General features: G+C 38.6%; 1 protein-coding gene across 8 annotated transcripts in view; it reads left to right on the plus strand.

Moving 5' to 3' along the window:
- The window catches only part of PPP1R9A (protein phosphatase 1 regulatory subunit 9A), a 151652-nt gene that overhangs the window by 119432 nt on the left and 14864 nt on the right, over positions 1 to 17356 (plus strand). For 4 of the 8 annotated variants that reach the window (XM_066991741.1, XM_048075449.2, XM_048075453.2 and 1 more), the window contains exons 9-15: positions 1833 to 2062; positions 3385 to 3481; positions 3594 to 3765; positions 10649 to 10806; positions 11373 to 11673; positions 15813 to 15900; positions 15997 to 16074. In XM_066991741.1, coding sequence (XP_066847842.1) covers positions 1833 to 2062; positions 3385 to 3481; positions 3594 to 3765; positions 10649 to 10806; positions 11373 to 11673; positions 15813 to 15900; positions 15997 to 16074 — 1124 coding nt within the window. The remainder of the gene's footprint in view (positions 1 to 1832; positions 2063 to 3384; positions 3482 to 3593; positions 3766 to 10648; positions 10807 to 11372; positions 11674 to 15812; positions 15901 to 15996; positions 16075 to 17356) is intronic. The other 4 variants (XR_010829128.1, XR_010829127.1, XM_048075454.2 and 1 more) reach the window with 2 other exon arrangements.

A 17356-nucleotide genomic window follows, 5' to 3' on the forward strand; every position in this document is an offset into this window, starting at 1 on the left:
CTTAACAGAAAACATCTCACAATTGGTTGCTGGTTATTAGATTGAATTTGCAATAGCAATAAAAAGAAATTGTATTTTTGTATTAGGATAAGCTTTATGGGAAGTCAACTGATAATTCTGTTGTTGAGTAAAATTAGGTTTTATAATAACATCCTTCTTTTTCAGTTTGAGTACATTATAAAGGAAATAAAAGGAAGACAGAGAAAATTGTACTTCAGAAAAATATTTTAGATGATTATTTCTTTCTAGCAACCATTTGCACTCACCATGCATTTTGCATAGCGTTTATCAAATTTGCATTAAGTATTGTTAAAATCAAATTCTGAATGCAACCATTTTCTGTAATAACAATTTCTGTTGTACTATTTCAGTTCAAAAAGTCAAAAATCTTTTCTCCTGTCTACTTTCCAGTTCCAATCTAACAATTGGAGCTGCTTGGTCAATCCCTTGGGATTGTGCCAAGCCCCACTGACTTCATGGCGTGGGTGTAAACATTCATCTGTGCAAATCCATTTGCAAGATTAGGGTTAATACATCTTTTTGTGTTGGACTTCTTTCTTTACATGGTGTTTTGAATAGAGCCAAAGAAAATGTGGCTAGTTTATGTGTGTGTTACTACTAAAATTGCAAACAACCTATTCTGGTTTTGTGTGCATCGTCCGTGGTGCGAGCAGAACTGCCTAGAGCAAATGAAGCAGTTTTGATAAGTAAACAGGGATGTGTAAGACAGGGTTTCCTTCCATAAATTCTGGGAGCAAAAATACCCTACCCTGAACCCTAACCTTATTTGGTGCCAAAAGCTGAAACTTGCAACTAGTTTTTGGAAATTAAGAAACCTAACTACAACCAAAAAAATAACAACAACAACAAAAAAAACATTACACAGGCACTAAGGGTTATTATAAATTCAGCAGTAAAATTCAGGCTTCTTTGAGGTCACTTGGAAAAAGACACTGGACTTCACTTGCCAAATAGTGGACGTAGCAGTGGAACCACACTGACCAGAAAGTAAAACAGTTCTGATATGTCTAGCAGAATTAGCACCTTTAAGAGCAGGAATCTGCAACAGCAAGGATATGTTTTCCTTTTAAGATTAGCTCCTTACAACGTGGTAAGCAAGTTTAAAGAAAACAAGAGTAATATAACAGGTTCTCTTTGTCCTCATAATAATTCTGGCGTAGTTTCAGTGTTAGATGCAAAACTCAATGCCTGCTTAAACAGAAAATAATCCTAGGTTATGACCTGATGTTAAATTTTCTATTCTACTTCCAGCCTCTTTTGTTTGGCTTTCTAGACTAAGCAAGATTATGATATGAAAAAAGGCATTGTAAGATTTCAATAGAATCTCTAATTTGGGGGAAAAAGCAGATAGATTAGACACAATTGTGTTTTTTTGCTGTTGCTTTCCAAATGGTTCTTAAATATGGAATTCCTCCTCAAATATGAAGTTTTACCCATCTTATGAAAGGGTATGGAAGCTTTCTGACACCTAAGCAAGATACACAGAGCAAAATTCATTAGCAGTGCTGGCTGATTGACCCTGCAGTTTACATAAATACTCCACTATTGACGTTTTAAAATGTGTTAGTGTATCTCAGAGAATCAATGAGGCCGCACTGTAAAACAGAGAAAAGGTTCTACTTCATTTTATGAGAAAGAATAACATATGTATCAGTGTACGTATTAGTCTTGAAATGCTCTTTTTTCTGCTGGCATATTACTTTTATAGTTAATCAGTGATTTTCATTATTCCTGTTGTTTGAACTCATCCTAATCTATTAGGCTGCACTTTGCACCCTTTTACTGACTGGCATCTATACTGTTTTGTTCAGCTGCAGGCAGCTGAGAATGAGAAGGTGAGGTGGGAACTGGAGAAGACCCAACTGCAGCAGAACATTGAGGAGAATAAGGAGAGGATGATGAAATTAGAGAGTTACTGGATTGAGGCACAAACCCTGTGTCACACAGTGAATGAGCACCTCAAGGAGACGCAAAGCCAGTATCAGGCTCTGGAGAAGAAATATAACAAGGCAAAGAAATTAATCAAGGATTTTCAGCAAAAGTAAGCAGCTACGCCAGGCTCAGCAAATGAATTAGTGGCCAGATAGGAAACATGTATATGATATATTTTGATATATGAAACCAACCCACTATTGAATTCCTGTAAGCTAAACAACATTTTTCACTTTTATATCATGAAAACCACAAGTTCTTCATTGAAAACAAAAATGTTAGTATTATTCAAGTATTAGTTTAGTATTGCTGAAAAATATAACTATAACTAAATAAAGATTTATTCTGTTTTATTCCACATTGGAATGTTTCAGGATTAGTAGATAACTAAATGTGGTTGCAAATAACCAAGAGTAATCATAGTAGAGCATTTGATTAGAAATGTTTGCTGCAATTTATAGTGACATATCAGCTGGATTCACTCCTGCTTTGTACTAATGTAAAATGCAAAAGCAATTTGTTTTGTTACATTTTCCATCTTATTTTTCTTCCTCTTGTAGATGCCAGGATTATTTGAGCTGTTGAGCTAGCTGATGGTTACCTGCCCCTTTCTGTTTCATATGGTCCCTTTCCCTGATGGCTAGCAAGAATAACAACATCTTACATTTCTATTATGGTTTCCATTCACCAAACATTCTTTTGTGCAGCATTTTTTAATTAATGCTGAAATGTGGTCATTTTAAAAAGAAAACTCAAAAATGTACAGCAATGTCAAGTGAAAACTGGAAGTGTAGAAGTAAATATCCTGTCCCATTAAAAAAATATATATATATTCAAAATGTCATTACCCATATTGGACTTTTGTGACTGTTCCAGAACTAACTGGTATGTCATGTGCTTTTTATCATAAGTGCCTTAGATTTTCAAAGTAAAAGGAAGTAGGAAAAATAGATAGATAGAGCTTGTATAGCTTTTCTGTTGCTATTCCACTTTATATTAGTAAAAGATGTAGTCCGTTGTTTTTAACTATCTTAGACTCCTAAAAACACCTAACAGATTTCCTTAAAACTTACTAGAAAATTAAATTTGTACCTGAAAACTTGTGGCTCTCCTTTCACTGAAAAAGTACAGTCATACTCTCATAAAACAGAGATTCTATCCCATTTCCCACAGCAGAATGGAGACTTTTACTTTTTAAATTTCTGTATTTTCACATAACATATTGATGTAGAATGATAAATAATTGTTTACATTTTGTCCTAATTGCAGTTTCATACTTATTTTTAGGTTAATAGTAAAATATTTGTTAAGGACAGAATTTTCTGATGCGTAGTCTAACATATAGTACACCAGAACACCTTATTTTCTGTTTGAATCTGATTGCTTTTTGATGACAGCAAATACGTCTTTTTCTTTTTTTTTTTCCCTAAGAGAACTTGACTTCATCAAACGCCAGGAAGCTGAACGAAAGAAAATAGAAGATTTGGAGAAAGCACATCTTGCAGAGGTTCAAGGCTTACAAGCTCGTGTGAGTATTATTTACTCATTGGTTTGGTGAATGAGACAATTTTGTCTGATAATACAGAAAAAAACCTAGATGAGTGTGTGCTATAGGTAAAAATGTGTTGAATTTCTTTCAGATACGAGACTTGGAATCAGAAGTTTTCAGGCTACTGAAGCAAAACGGGAGCCAGGTTAACAATAACAACAACATATTTGAAAGGCAGACATCTTTTGGAGAAGTTTCTAGAGGAGATCCAGTGGAAAATCTAGATACTAAGCAAGTGTCCTGTCTGGATGGTTTAAGTCAAGGTTTGTTTGAACCAACCCATTACTCTTGTAATGTGTACATAAATAGTATGGTTATCATTTAGGATTTAAAGGAAACACTAACACAGGAATGCTGTTGTTATTCCAGAGTTCACCAAATAATGACAATAGAGAGTTCCAGAATAACTATACAATGAATATTCATTAAGAAATGGAAGTGACTAGCATGTGCTAATAAAGACCATTGTTGATTTCATAAAGCTTAAATGAATTTTCAGTGAGATGCCATCAACATGTAGGTTCAATTCCACGATTTCTGTTGTGTTAATAAAATAGGAGAAAATTGTGCTTTCTTGCATTCCTAAACTCATCCTTAATTACCCAATCACCAAAGATCAAACAAGAACGAAGTTACAAGAATTAAAAAAACAAGCTTAAATTTAGTATTTTGAATGTATCTCTGTAAGGTTCTGATCCCACCTTGGTAGTAACATCAAAAGCAGCTGTGTAGGTAGAGCTCACCATTTCTCAGGATGGAGCCCTTTGTGAACAAAATGCAAAATCTTTCCTGGTTCGTTCATTAAAATAATAGCAGTCTATATCACAGCCTGATTTACAGCATAAGATTTGTTAGACTTTGTTCTACATTATCGAAGAGCCAAAACAACTTATGGTAATGGTAAGATGTGGATAGGTGCTATGATTCTGTGATTCTATTGGCAGGGTAACTGTAACCTTTACTTGTTTTGCCTAAATTGTTATTTTTTCAGACTGTGCCAGTAAAAATACACACATAACTTTCATAGCTTTAGTTAGAGTTTTAAGTTCTGTAACTGCAAGTGTTTCCTTACTGTTGAGGTATATGCAGAATTGAAGCCAATGTTAGATTCACAGCATTGGAATGAAATTGTTTGGTGCAGGAGCAATAGTTACTGTGTAGTTAGTGACAGTGTGAAATCAGGTGCTGGGGTTATGACAAGGGAGCACCAGAGTTCATTCCTAGAAATATTTTCATTTTCAATAATCTATAATATCATTTATTTTTCTGGTGAAGAAAAATGCATTGCACTACCAACTAAATTGATTTCTAGCAATCCCGGGGGTGTTTTATTAAAATTGCTATTTTAGCAGTTAGTTCATGTGTGGAGTAGCAAATTGAGTATTGCTCTGCAGACAAATCAATATGAATTATATTTTAACATAATATATGTACATAAAAAAGGGCTTGTCATTCTGAAACAGTATTTGTGTGATACACAGACCTTGTGGAATTGGTTTCCACAAATCTCCACATAGCTTTTTCTTTCTAGCAAGTGTTTATTATCCTGAAGTCTCTGAAGTTCAGGAAAGCACTCAGGGTGACAAGTCTGTATTTCTGCATAGAGACTCAGTAAGCATTACAAGTAGATCGCATCAGGGAAGGAAAGTGTGTTTTGTTTACCTGCCTCCCAGAAATCATGTTTACATTTTTAGCAGTGTCAGCACACATCCACGGCTCAGGAGCTGAAATGCGTTCTCAGACATCCTCTTCAATATGTACCTTGTGCGGTTCAGTGGAATGTTCTGTTTCACTAAGACTGCAAAATTAAATTCTGATAAGACTTTTTATTGTTTGTATACAATTTGAAAGGAATTTCTACATGTAAAAAAAATCAAAAAGCATCTTTATAAAGTATTAAAACTCTATGTCAGTACTTCCTAATCAAATTTTTAATCGATATATTTTCATGAAAATTTTCTATTTCTAAGAGCTGCAATTTTTCACTGGGACAAAATTCCCCTGGGAAAATGTTAACCAGTGTTTAGTGAGAGCTAGAACGGGCAATCTGTGAATTTAAAACTGCCCAAATTTAACCACCTGAATACAAAAACAAATTCTTTGATAGAAAAAACAGATAGTCATCAATGATATTTTGAAAGTAGAAAAGCCATAGTTAGATCTTAGATTCCAGGCTGAATTTGTGTTTTTAATAAGAGAAAAAGGACTTCTTTAGAATAAAGAGATCTGTAAGCATGCTGTAGCACTCTTTGACTTCCTTATATTTTTGCCAGTAAGTTCTATATCGGAGTGTCTGAAGTCTGTGTTGGTCTGTAAGGCAGTGATACTTAGCATTTACAGACAGAGCCTATATCTTCATGTTTTTCCCATTTAAGCCTTTAAGAAAAGGACTTGTCATTGTCTGGCAATATGTGTAATAACTGATCACCCCATGCATTCTCGCAGAGGAGCTATCGAGGGCAGGAGGAGGAGCCCATGATGTCTCTGGAGGTTGATCAGGATTCCCTGAGTGCACAGTGTGTTGTGCATCTTCGTGACATTGATACAAGCACTGCCGTCTCTTTTCTAGTTTTTATTCACAGAATATAATGCACACTTCTTGTTCGGCCCCAGCTTTAGGTTTGTAGGATGAGACTGCATGTGCGCAGCCACATCCTGTCATTTTTACCCTGAAGCTTGCAGCTAGGCCTTCCATAAAAATCAGCTCATGTAAAAATACATATTTCAGGTGTCCTGTTAATTAAAATGATACAAGCACATGTCATTTTTCACTTCAGTGTGAACCGAGGTGTCTGTTATATTCTTGTGTTGTAATACATGTGGGTCTAGCCAACAGATGCGCTTGCCTGCCATGCCCGCAAGAGCACGGCTGTCCCTGCCCGTAGGTGGTCTGGCCGTGGGGACACCGCGTCAGACTGCCTGGCTCCTCGGGCTGTAACATAACCTGATAGTGAGGGGCTTCCAGTAACATCAGTGGAAGCTACAGAGAGAAATCAGAACTGTTACAGCCCAGAGTCCTTTGTTTTGCATTGGAATACCAGAAGCCTGCAGGTTGTGTTTCTTTTACAAATATTTGATTTGTTCTGAGAGTACAGAAAAGCTGATGAAGTCTTCAGTTCTGGTGGTCACAAGCTGTGTCCACGGCAGAGAATCAAGCTATTCACAGATGATCTGGAAGGAGCCAAGGATTTGAAATCTGGACAGTTCAGCGTCGACACCAGCTTGGACAGTCCTTGCTGATCTCTGTCCAAATGCCCCTTTGAGCCGCTTCGATGGTTGTGCTGAGTGTCCTGGGATGCTCAGGGATGCATCAGTTCACAGAAGGAGGTTTTGAAATCTATCAGCCTGTATAATGGAAACACAGGGGGAGGACATTTTCCCACTCCACAGTGGTACTGAAATAATGCAGAGGGAAGCCCTTTGCGGTGGAGGGGTTCAAGGCCCGCTGAAAGAAAGTCCAGTTAGAGTGTTTCTGTGAGCAATGTTGACCCTGTTATAACTTTCCTCTGAGATATTTATCGTGCTGCCAAGTGTGCTAGAAGATTCTTAGGAAAATGCCCTTCCTGATGCTTTTGAACAATTTTTTTTGCAGCAGGCTGAACCAAGGTTAAGTTGAGAGCTGGCTCTGAGAGCTCGCAGCCCGGCTCTGGCATGGAGGGAGCAGCAACCTCCAGGCCCAGGGGGTGATTCGCTTAAACAAGGCCAACGTGACCACTTAGTTAAATAAGTGTTCGCAGTACCACGTTGATGGTTTGCGTAATTTGAGCAATGAACAGAATGAATGGATGGGAGCGTGTGCACCTGAAAGAAAAAATGACCTGAGAAGGTCAAATCGTGACAATAGACAGGTATCCTATCAAATAACGTCAGAAACATAATTTTACACAATTTTCTAGTTTCATCTGTATCTAGAGTTTAACTCAACACAGAGAAAAAAAGCGAGACTGCTGGAAATCTTGCAGTGCTTTAAGACAACATTGATCTGCAAAAAGAAGTGAGTTTTGAATGAGTCTTACTCTTCAGCTATGTAATGGACTTTACTAAGTCAGTCTGTGGCTCTGATTTCAAGAGACAGTTTGAGCTAAACTGACAGCTCATCACTGTTGAAACGGGAGACCCCACACCATCCCTTTGTCTGACCACATGGTTCTGCCTCATCCAATGTCCTGCTCTAGCACTAGGACACCTGGTGCACTCATTCGATTCACCAAAACAACAGAAAACTGACTTACGAAGGGAAGAAGTTGGAGTGTCAGACTAAAATCGGATAGTTTCTTCTGGTTCACGCGTTTCAGTCAGCCTGCAGAGGAGCTGTGGTCCAAATCCTCTGAAGGGCTGGAGGGGTGTCACTGAGAGCTAGGGGCTGTGGCCACAGAAGGGAGAGCAAGAACTCTCCATTTTGGTGGCGGTGGTAAGTCACCAAGCTGTTTCCACCCATGGCTGAATCATAGTCTCTGAGAATGAGGGTCACAATGCCATGGAAAGCAGTGGGAAATTTTCTGCTTTACGAAAGTTGCTGGATTCAGCAAGGCTAAGATGTCTCTGTTTAAAGCTAAATTTCTTTGTTTAAAGCAAAGATGTCAGTAAGATCGGCTGCTAATTAATTAGTGTGTTAGGAATGCAGTACTTAGACAACTAAATTAGCGTAACGGATTCTGATTTGATCTGTACTTTGAGGATTGCCAAACAAGAAAGAAGGTTGAAACCATAATAATCTATTTCTTGTCTGGCATAAAATGTGAAAAAAAAATGTTTTGCCTTCTTGCGGCCTTAAAAATGTTAAATTTGCTGAAATACTCAGATTTCATTTGAATAGATGATTGATAGCTAAGCAAACAGCAGTTATGTCAGCTCTATTTGTAGAGGCAAGTCATAGATGAAGTGTTTAGTATCCTTTCCTCACAAGGCATTCTTGACTGGGGCAACTTTGAAACTAGGCAGAAGAGTTGGCTTCTTGGTTCCATTTTTTATATGAAATATTTCTCCAATTTTCATGCATCACATAATGGTGTTAGAGCAGCAGATGAAAGGGGAAATATGTAATACTACTTTGTCTTCAAAACTGATGAAACAGAATTTCTTGTTTTTTTCCAGCAGAAAGTTATATGTATGAAGACAACAGGGAGTAGGTGTGAGAGTGACAGTGTCCAGCTCTTTTATGATGATATATAAAAATAACGCAGCTTTGGATTTCCTTTGCATTTTGATCTTTTAAAGTAAATGTGGTAGAATACAACATCTACACAAACCCCAGCTGTTCAGAAAGCACAGCAGCTCAGTAGAGGTTAAGAGACGGGACTGTAGAGCACATCTCCCAGCTTTCACACAGGTCCTCTGATGACTGTCTTGTTAATTTTTGTTAGGATAATTACTGTTTGTTGTAAATCTCTCAGAGGGTTTTGAGCTATTAGATCAGCATAATAACAGTAATAACAGACCTAACAGTCCATGTCCTGCCGAACACAATATAGTTGTTTGTCTAGTTGATCAGGTAGAAACTGAGTCCCTTCTGTCACGTACGCATACAGCACATGGCCTTCCCATTCCTGTCTTGAATGGCTATAACTCAGGGTGCCTTTCATGGATCTCCCGGGTGGATTAATTCCATTCCATTTTGACTGTCATGATAAACTTTATTGAACATCTCTGGCAATTGCCTGCAGTGAAAATTTATTTCAGCTCTCTGGGGTCTTTCTGCAAAGCTGTAACGCTACCTCGCTAATGATTTTGCCAAAATATGTTGCTGTTGGAAGGTCGGAAACAGAGAACTACAGTACATGGTGATAATCATGATAATAATTGCGGCCTCTAGACTCCCACTAAGGAAAGGAGCTTCTGATGTGATCTTAGAGCAAGTGAGGCAAGGCTGTATTTGTGTCAGGTGGCTCGTATTAATTGGTTTGTATTAGGGACCATGAGGCATGGTGCTGACAGCAACGTTTTACTTAAGTTTAGCTAAGTTCGCTTAAGTTTTTGGAGTTTGAAGGAACTCTGAATAAAGCAAAGAAGGATCTGCAAGAGGAGATGATAGTGCTGAGGACAGAGCAATAAGGGAGGAAATAACAAATGAGATTGCCAGTACTAATAAAAAGGTGGTTTTGCTTGCAGAAGGGTTTGAGCAAACAATTGGGCACCTTATTTGCATTGTCACATATAACTTTGCACAATGGATTACCTCAGCATCCAGAAGAGGATGAGATTTCTCTCTGCTGTCCCCCCCTGTGAGGGATATTGTGACAGAGCAAGCAAGTTGTTTCACTGTCCAAAGGTCCAAAGGAATGAGTTTAGTACTTGTTTCATAATCCTGAAAAAGGCTGCTTGTAAATCAATCCAATTCCAAATGGTTATCTGATTATTTGGATATTAGATGTATCGCGCTTTGTGTGCTACTGACTGCAGACATTGCTCGTCTATAATTTGCACATATTGTACAAGGCTATTTGGGGGGCACTTGGTACAGGAGAGAGCAAGTCATGTTCTTCAAATTTGTCAGCCATTCTGGTTATGATAACATGTAGAGCAGCCTGAGGATTGCTCTGGATATTTCTTTTGTAATTCAACAAGCAGCCTGCAAAACTGGTGAAGTTATAAGGGAAACGCTTAGTGAGGCAGCTGTCGAAGGAAGTGGCGGTCCAGTATGTCCTCTGGGTGGCTCAGAAAGGCAGGACTGGGAATAAATGAATTGGCCCACTAGGTCTCAACCGATATATTCATCCAGATGCTGGAAAATGTCTGTTGAACAGTAGTGATGTGAGGATTGCTTTGCTTAAAGCTGTGAGTGGGGAGCACTCTGTAGACCAAGCGCATGCAAGTATGTCTGGGGGAGTACAGTGGCCCTGCTCTCTGGGCTAGTGCAGCTGTGCTTAACAACTACATTGTTTTGCTGTGGTCCCACGTAACATTGGGAATAACCTATTGAATTTTAAATTCTGCAGTTGATTCATTGTGATGCAGCTACTAGATCTGGATCTGTCAGTGGTTTAGGTTTAGGTTTCTGCATGTCTGTTAGCAATTCCAAAAATACACATGTGAGTAAAACATGCAAAGTGCATGTGTTAGCAATTGCAGGTCATATCCTAGAAGAAACTAGTTTAATTCCAAAAGATATGTATTTTACAAACAGCTTTAAATCATGTTCTCATACAGATTTTAATGAAGCAGTGCCAGAAACAGAGAGACTGGACTCCAAAGCTCTGAAAACTCGAGCTCAGCTTTCCGTGAAGAACAAGCGTCAGAGGCCGACGAGAACAAGGCTCTATGACAGCATCAGTTCAACTGATGGAGAGGACAGTCTTGAACGAAAGGTGAGAAGGACTCTGCCCTCTCTCTCAGGCTTCCTCTGGAATGCTAGGTTGCCCCTGTAAGTCTTCTCATCCTCTGTCTTTGTCCTTGCATTGTAGCACAGGCAGTATGCATTCCTCTGTGGCCAGTTCGTTATGAATGCCCTTGAGTGATGTGTGAGTCCAGTCTCCTTTGAGTCAGCACACCTGGGTTTTTTGGTTGTTTTTTTCTGTTTTTAACAGGAGTCCTGGCCTTCCTGATTTATGAGTGCTTTATAATGCAAAGTGGGTTCTTTAATTTACGCAGGAGGTGGAAGGAACTTAAGTCCTACATTTCTCTGTTTGTTAATTTGTTATCACAATTGATATGATATTTACTCATTGTTTTATCTGCTTCTGACTTCTGCCTGAAAGCAAATATCAATAAACACTATGTGGTATTAAAAGGTAATGAATGACATGAATTGCTAAAGTGTTTCTTACAAATAGAAGAATAAATAATGAATAAAAGAAGTGCATGTTCAAAGTAAACCTTGCTCTGATTGGTTACTAAATGGTATAACCTGCTTTATAATCTCTTATACCAACAGCCGTCAAACAGTTACAGTAGTCCCATGCACATTTCAAAATCACCACTGCCCATATGTATGAGAGCATCCTCACCAGCATCAGATTCTGGTGCTTCCTCCCTCTCCCCAGTGGCTAGCAGTGCAGCAATCTCACTTGACAACCTAACTGAAAACCAAGAAGAAGGACAGCAGCACAAAGGAGGTGTCCTCTCCCTGTATGCTCGGGGACACACTCCACTTTCCTCTCCTTCAAAATCTGGGCACAGCTCTGAAGCATCTCCTTTGCGTCACCCATCTGGCAGGAATGTTTTACAAGATAAAGGTATTATTATTTTTTACAATAAATTGGTGCATCAGTTTGCTCACTTACATCTAATTTATGAACTTCTATTGTGTAGTACAACCGTAGCAACTAGAAGGCCATCTTCTCATAACTTCTTTTGTTTACCTGGAAGTCAGAAAATTGCAGTTGACCTCGTATGATGGTATAAGAAAAGCACAAAGTTAAAATGAGTTCAGGAACAGCTATCTTTCTTCTTCTTCTTTTTTTTTTTTCTTTCTTAGAACTCTGAAAAAGATATGGGGAAGTTGCCTTTAAGAAAATCTTCTCTATTTTTTTCAAAACATAAAATTATTGGGCCTCAGGACATCTTTGTGTTAGAAACAGGATTAACATATTGTACTTATTTGAATGATGTGATTTTGGCACTGCTAGATGCTTTTTTTGGAGGGTCAGAAAGAGTGTAAAGCAAGAGTAACAGATTGTAGCTTTTAATTGCAGAGAGGCAACAGACTCTAGATTAAACAAGAGGTCAGTGGCTGGGGACTCTGCATTTATAGAAAGAAAAGGAGTGATTTGTTAGAAAAGTTGGCCACATTGTTATTTATTTCATTCAGATTCTTTGAATGTAAACTGGATGAAACACAATGCAATCATACCTAGTTGAGGTCCATTTCTCAAATACTTGTTTATTCAATGCATTAGCGATACAATATTGCACAGGACTCTGAGCCCTCTGTTTCAGATGTCTTGCAAAGTCAGAATTAGCAATTAACACCACATTAGTATACTTGCCTATGCACATTGCATTCTCTAACTGTAACATCAGCTAAAATATGTGATAAAATTGTTTGTGAGTAAGAACTGCAGGAGTAGGCCTGGATAGGTTCAGAATAGTCTTTGACTAAGTGGAATTAACTGAAAAGAACAACCTGATGAGGATTTTTGTTTGTCCATGTAAATGAAAAGACTTGCCATTCATCTACAACCTATGTTTTCTCCATCATCATACAGGGCTCTCATACCAATTCTTTAAAGACAGATTAATGAAGTTTTGACTAATATAGAATAGGTTAGTATATGCTGGAGTTTTTAGGTGGGATCTGAAATTGCTAGTCTAATTGTATAGTTGCTAATTGTATACTTCTTCATGAATCAGGGTTAAATTCCGAGCCTGAATTTTGCAAGTGAAAAATAAGTGTGTGAACATAAGAACATGACTTTCCTGACTCCTCATCATAAGCCTGCGATTACTCTATCAATGGGGTCATAACTCCTGCATTTACATCTGATGTATAAAAAATATCTTGATAAAAATTTGGTGGAGACTAGCCTTATAGTGTAAGGAATAGGGTATTATATTCCACCTGGTGTGTTGCTTTTTCCTTCCCAATTTAGGTTTGAAAAATAACCCATGTCTAAATAAGGAAGGATATCATGCCTTCCCCACTGTGATCATTACATAAACAACCAGTGCTTTTGGGTGTATCCAGATTCTAATGAGTACTGCACCCAGATTCTAATGGGTATGTGAAAACTAAAGCAGAGCAATTTTCTTTCAAATTAAAAAAAAATAAATCACTTAATAAGTTCTGCAAACAATATCCTAAAGCGGTTGTTTTGCAACAAGTGTTGTAGTGTTACTGTTTTCATCGATTATTAATTGGGCTGTCAAACTCTAACATTGCAGAAAATAAAAAGAGTCATTGTATTTGTTCTGTGTGTTTAGCTAGTTTGTTTTTTTTTCAGAGATAGAAAGAGAACACATGCATGTCCACTGATTAATCTCTGATTAGCAAATGTGAGCTTTAGCAAGCTCACACTTTTTTTTTTTCTTACGAGATCTTGAATGTTGTAGACAAGCTGAAATGTCAGGAGATCACTTTTGTTGCAAAATGGTGAAAATCTTGCTTCTTTGTCTTTTAAGCACGACTTTTTCATGTACAAGTGCGATTGATTCTTTTTTCTTCACTTCTGCTTGCTTTGTGCAACCTTGTTTGACAAGGCAGCTGAGGTGACTGCTGTGGGTAATCCTCTGCTGATGTGAGGCTGACTTCAGCTGTGTTGTGACCTTGAGACAAGAAGTTAGGGCTAGGCTCCGTTCACATCCATCATCTGCAGATCACTTACACCAGCTCTCGGAGGCCAAAAGTGATAGATTAAATGGCTTGTGTGTGATTTATGCTGAGGAACCAGCTCTCTGCCACCCTCTCTGAAGAACTTGAAGGAGTCAGGGAAGATGCGCCCTTCCAGGGTGGTCAAATGTCCCTCCTGCCCAGGCCCTGCGGTCTTGCTCTGTGGCCTCTGCCACGAGTCAAGCAGCATGTATGTACCTCCACATATGCAAGCTCCGGTAGGTTTAAACCTCTGCTGAAGCTATTACAGGGGCCTAGCTGATCCACCTTCCCCTATATCTCACAGCCGGCATGAATGCTTTTCCCAGCAAATCCTCACGATTCAAAGCGCTCCAGCTGGGCCAAGCTGTGTGTGAGTGGGAGCAGAGTGATGTAAAAGCCTGACAGGAGCTGGCTGTAGCTGGTAGCTGCTACGTGTCCCTGCCAAGCTCTACAGAATATTTCCTCTGCTACGGAAGCAAAACCTCCAGTTACTAAACGTTTTTATTATCTGCCCGCCACTAAAGCGGGGCATCTTATAGTTTCATTTACTTTCATTAAGATGTTTCACCAAAAGCCCACCACCCCCCAGCTCCCAAACCCCGCTTGGCTGTGAATACAGAGTGTGAAAAGAGACGTTGTGATCTTTTATTCTTGAAAGTGGCAATTTCAACAGTGATAAAATGAAAAGTATACGTTGAAGGTGAAAGAGGAACCATGAGCAGATCTTTGAGGAGAAAAGAGAGCAGTGTGCACAGCGTAGAGGTAGTGCAAAGTACTCCTTGCCTAAGGTTCTCCACACCGGCCGTGGGGTGGGTTTCTTCTCAAGAGACATTGTCCTTTTGTCATTTTGTATTACTCTGTTGGTTTTTTTCCTCATGGGGAGCTTTTATTTGTTGACTTTTTTGACATGAGGTTACTTGTCAGTTGTTCTTGAGTGCTTTTGTTAACATAAGGTAACATTTGTTAGTAGAAATAGTATGGCCTTTGGAGCATGGATGTCTCAAGAGGCTTGTTTTCCTGCTTTTTCCATAATGATTTATGAGTCACTTGCACATTGGATTTTTTACTTGAATGAAAACTTAGCCAAATATTATCCACAAAGCAACATACACTGCCATGTGGTATTTTGGGCTAATTCTGAGGGCTTAATTTCTGTCAGCCTCCTTAGGAGAAATCCACAAACCTAGCAGTGGTTTTGGTTAAAAGCCACTGTAAATCTGAGGTCGCGTTGTAAAGTCACCAAATTGCAAGTGACACAAATAACTGACCTTCATTTGCTCCCTCTAGAAGATTTGGGAGCACTCTTTGTGTTTAAGAATCACAGAAACTGTGTCTGATTTTTTCAGCTGCTGCGTGTTTTAGCTGCCATGTAGATTTCACAGGGTGCTTTGCATAGTTAGAGTCATTGTTTTTACTTTATGGGCACTGCAGTGTATTTCCTCTTCAGGTTTTAACAGTTTGTGTAGAAACCATCAGAAATTGGTAGAGGTCTTAGGGCAAATTTATTGACTAAAATACTTTTAATTTTATTTTTATTTTTTTATTAATAGAAATGGTTGGATTTCAAGTTAAATACTCATTTTAGCTGAGTAGTTAACAGATAACTATCACCTAGCTTGTCCATCATAAGAAGTACCCTCTGCTTCAAAGTTCAAGAAAGGATTTCAGCAATCATTTTTGAAGTAGAGAGCACATACCACATGATTTCTGTAAAAGGTGAACTGCTGAGTTCAAAAATGGATTCGCTGTAACATTTACCTGTAAATCCCTTTTGTTGTTTGTCTTACTACGTATTCATTAAAGCTCAAACAATTTTTTTTCATTTTCTTTGATTAAAATAAGATTTCTTCATGTGTATTTTCAAGTTGTGAAACTATTAATCTGTTTGTATTCCTTTTCACACCATCTTCTTAAAAATGAGAAGAATGCACATATTTAAATTGTGTACATGTATCTAATTACGAACAGATACACAAACTGTTCTGGATGGATGGAAAGTGGAATAGCTATCAGTAGCAATTAAAAATAATAATGTACATTCTCCCATGTACGAATGTGTCCTAGATGGTGCCACATGTGCCCAGGCAGCAAGATCAACTCTCCCTACTATAGGGCATGCAGAAAAACTAAAGCGAAAACTTGCAGATCTTGGGTAAGCATTTTGTTACTTAAAATATACTTTTTAATGAAAGGAATGAAAGTAAAATTTGAAAAAAACATTTCCTAATGTTTTCTAATATTGTTGTAGGGCTCCCTTGAGAAGGAGTTCAAACAAGGGCAAGAAGCGGAAAGAGAAAGAAGCTGTTAGGGTGACCTGTGGCAGTAGGTATGGGTCAAAGATGGAGTATGCAAGAAATGGTATGCCAGAAACATTGGGAAAACCTAATCATCCTGGCAGTTGGGAGTGTTAACAGTCCTACTGCCCTCAGATAATATGTTTTAAACTTTGAGGCAACCTTCTGAGCTTACAAACCTAGATTTCTTAACTAAGAGAAGACTAACCAATAATCTAAAAACACTTGGAGGCTTGCATCACTTCTGCCATTGCATCCACTGGTGGGATTTGCAGAAATATGTTATTAGAGCTGGCCTGCAAGATACATACACACTCAGAATAAGTTAATAATACCATTGATTCAGAAATCTTAACAATTCCACATGCTTTTTGGAAAAAGCCCCCAGAGTGAGGATGAGCAGCAGATATTCACTACAGCTTCACTGCACCCACTTCAGGAATGCTTTCAGAAGAGTTTGTTTCTGAAGGTAAACATCATAAGTTGAAAATAGATAGCAAAAATGCTGACTGCATTGGCCATGTCACCAACTCTCAGGCAAGGAATTGTGAGATCTGATGAGACCACATCATTGGCATCCAGACTCTGAATGAATAAATAAATGAACATTCAATGGCAGGAAGAAATCTTTTCTGCAAAAGCTAGTGTGGATTTTTACTGAAGGCCTCTCCTTGTATACTGATGAGTCTGACACAGTCCCAGACAAAGGGGGTGGTACCTGGTTCCAGGTATGAGAGGCAAGCATTCAGTTAAGTGTTGGGAATGCTAAGCAACCATAATGCATTCTGAAAGTCCCAAGGACACAGCAACTCAAAAACTCTCTGAACAGGAAATAATGCAAAAGAAAACCTACATGGTAGAAGAGCTAGCTAAAGAAAGCAGAGTTCAAATGCTACTCAGAAAATGTATGCAGTTGAAAATCAGTATGTAACAGTTTGTGGAGTTTTGCTGACAGTCTAACACATGGAGACCCAGTGACAAGTCTCCATAAAATCAGAGAAGCAGAAGAAACATTAGACTCCGGAGTTACCCCTTAGGCACGCTGTACTGAATTGTCAATGCTCTAACGCAGCATATATCCGTGTTCTGCACGGATCTGGCAGGATCTTCAGAGAACTTCCAGCAGTCAGCACCTCTACGCGAGTGTCAGAAAAGCTGTTGTAGTCGAAATTCCACTGGCATAAGTGCTTGCAGTGTGCCCTGCAGTTAATGCTCATTATTTCCTTAGTGGAAGAGAGGAAAAGAGAGATTTGTTAAACCAAATTCTTTGCACCTGTGCATAGCTGCAAGGCAGCTAGTGCCTTTAGCAGGGCA

Source organism: Anser cygnoides, chromosome 2, assembly GCF_040182565.1.
Source record: "Anser cygnoides isolate HZ-2024a breed goose chromosome 2, Taihu_goose_T2T_genome, whole genome shotgun sequence".
In the NCBI taxonomy this organism is placed as follows: Eukaryota; Metazoa; Chordata; class Aves; order Anseriformes; family Anatidae; genus Anser; species Anser cygnoides.